This window comes from Rhizophagus irregularis, chromosome 24 (assembly GCF_026210795.1).
Source record: "Rhizophagus irregularis chromosome 24, complete sequence".
NCBI classification, from domain to species: Eukaryota; Fungi; Glomeromycota; class Glomeromycetes; order Glomerales; family Glomeraceae; genus Rhizophagus; species Rhizophagus irregularis.
The window spans coordinates 1476818-1479673 of NC_089452.1; the positions used below are offsets into that span (position 1 = coordinate 1476818).

At 26.8% G+C, this 2856-nt stretch overlaps 1 protein-coding gene across 1 annotated transcript; it reads right to left on the reverse strand.

Moving 5' to 3' along the window:
* Window positions 1-403: 403 nt before the first annotated feature.
* Window positions 404-2179, reverse strand: OCT59_016030 (uncharacterized protein). Its single transcript, XM_025320620.2, has 2 exons — window positions 1110-2179; window positions 404-1030 (listed from the first exon to the last, which is right to left on the reverse strand). The coding sequence occupies exons 1-2, from the start codon at window positions 2151-2153 to the stop codon at window positions 449-451; spliced, it is 1626 nt and encodes a 541-aa protein (XP_025170922.1). The 5' UTR covers window positions 2154-2179; the 3' UTR covers window positions 404-448.
* Between the last annotated feature and the right edge of the window lie 677 nt (window positions 2180-2856).

Sequence of the window (2856 nt, forward strand, 5' to 3'; positions counted from 1 at the left end):
TTGTTTACTCAATCATAAAGATTTTCTGATAAGCGGTTAACTTTTTTTTAAACCTATGATGCATCCATTACAATATCAAATTTTAGGTAATAAATCCAATAAGAAAGAATTCCTTTTATCTTACAACAAATTAGGTTTGAACTTTTTTCGATCTGCTGTATACAATCCGTAAATCATAAACACAAATCTGCTGCTGAATGTTTTCGTAATCGTACTGCGGCGATTAACAACACGTGTTAATGTAAACATCACGACATCACAGGAGCGGCAGATAATTGATTACACGTGACCAAGGTACGATGTACTACACACTTGACTGAAAGTTTTCATAGTGTACACGTCCTTCACTTCGCTCTGGACAATAAAATTTAGTTTATTTATGACATATAAAAAGAAAGTAAATTAAATTAAATATAACTTAATTATTTATTTTTATCACTATCACATTTTAGAATTTTCTTGGTTTAAATTTAACAATTAATTCTTTACAAATTGTAATGACACTAGAACTAGATTTAAGCGGTGCATTCATATCTGCCAATTCAAGATCATATTTTCTATAAATTGATGCTAATAAACATTTTAATTTTATCATCGCCAATTTTCTCCCAGGACAGATTCTAATTCCACCTCCAAACATAGTAAAAGAATTTTTAGCATATTTCTTTTCAAGTAAATATTTATCACTTTCATCAATTTTGTAAAATCTATCAGGATCGAATTTTTCAGGATCAGTCCAATAATCTTTACGTCTCATTGTTGCATAATAAAATATTGAAAATGAAGTTCTTTCTGGCCAATTAAATCCTCCAACAATATCTTTTTCATTATTTACACGACCAATTGAAAAACTTAAAGGACAATTTCGATTCACTTCTTTAATAATTGCATCACAATATTGTAATTTATCAAGATCACTATATGTTATGGATTTTGTTCCAAGAACTTCATCTAATTCTTTTTGAAAACGTTGTTTCACCTCAGGATAACGTCCGAGATAATACACGATGAAGCAAAAAAAATTTGCTGTCTAAAATTTTTTTTTTAAAAAAAAAAAGTTAAAATACGTAGAATTTTTTTTAAAAAAAAAAGATTTTTTTTTTACTTACAGTAATAGTTCCAGCGCCCATGGAATCGATTATACTTCCAAATATCTCTTCATCTGTCATCGGTCTTAATAAATCATCATCAGCATGTTTTACTGGGTTGATATCACGTTTCGTATTTGCGGTTATGTGAGACGTTAACATATCATGACGAAGAGGTTGATCTAAAGGTGTATTCTCAATTTCAATCCTTCTTTTTTTAATAATTTCATATACTTTATTATATAAATAATCTCTATTTTTCAATAAACCCTTCACTTTTCCACGAATAAAAGGAATATAATGACGCATGAACCTATTAAAAATCACAAAATAAACAATTCCTTTAAAAAAAGTATCTATTGATTGAATAAAATTTTCAGATTCTTCAACTTTTTCTCTTTCTTTTTCATTTAAAACAATAATATTATTTTCATGAGCAATATTTTTATAATAAGAAACTACAGTATCATTTTTCACACCAGTCGAAATCCTAAAAATTATTTCATTTGAGAATCTATGCATCCATTTAATAAGATCCAATTCATAATTTTCTCCAAGATTATTCCAACAAGATTCCATTTCATTCCATAATTCATTAGTCCATTCAACAGCTTGATAATTAAAACTTGGAGTCATCATAGCTTGAGTATAAAATTGACGTTTGTATTTCCAAGATTTTGGATCATTATTACTGGCTAATCCTTGTAATCCATATTCAGCGGATCCTTCAAAATGGATATTTCTAAAAGGATATTTAGTTTTTGTTGAAGATATATTCATATTTTCAATTAAATCAATACTACATAATACGATCAAACGTTTCCCTGCCATATTTATTTCAAACATATCTCCATATTTTTTATGCATTAACATTAACCATTCATTAAATTCAAATCCTCTTTTTTGATGAACGTTACCAAGAATTGGAAGTGGAAATGGACCGGGTAAAGGATTTGGACGAATGAAATAATTATAATAATATCTTGCTACATAGAAAATTATACAAACTAACAAAAAAGAAAATACATCAAAAAATCCGAATGAAAATGGAATTGTGATTATCATTTTTTCTTTTTATGTGAAAATAGGAATGTAAAAATTAAAAATTAGGACCTTTACATATTTTATATATATACCGGAAATTTAAGTTACTTTTTTTTAAAAAAAAGCACTTAATAATAAACTTAAACTTTGTAGCACTGTAAAAAAACTCTAAAATAGCATGATTAAAGGACCACAACGAACTCTGGATAATAGTTTGACCGTTTTTTTTTAATATGAAAACCAAAAAAACCAGAAATTAATCGTCAATCTACATAAATTCGGATAAGTTTTGCAGATCTTAATTTTTATCCGGGTAAAATTTTTACCTTATCTAATTATGGGCAAAATTTCATTAAAATTTCTTCACGGAGAACCATATTTGTATTCACTTTTTAAAATTAAGTTTTCCGGATAATTTGCAATATTTTGTTGGGCGTTTTTTGCATAAATTTAACTATCCAAAATTTTTTATTGATAATCATTTATAGATATTTTTATGTCAATCATTAAACTTTGGTTATTATTTTCTCCATTTGACGACCATTTCTTAAATTATCATTGATCTACATGCAGAATTGCAAAAAAAAAAAATCCTAAAACGTCCATTTAATCTTTAAATATACCGTAACGTAAAAAGAAAATTGTGATAGACATAGACAATTGACATGGAGATTTTTTGTGCTAAACTTATAAGAATGAATGTTAGTAAATCATGAATATTTAA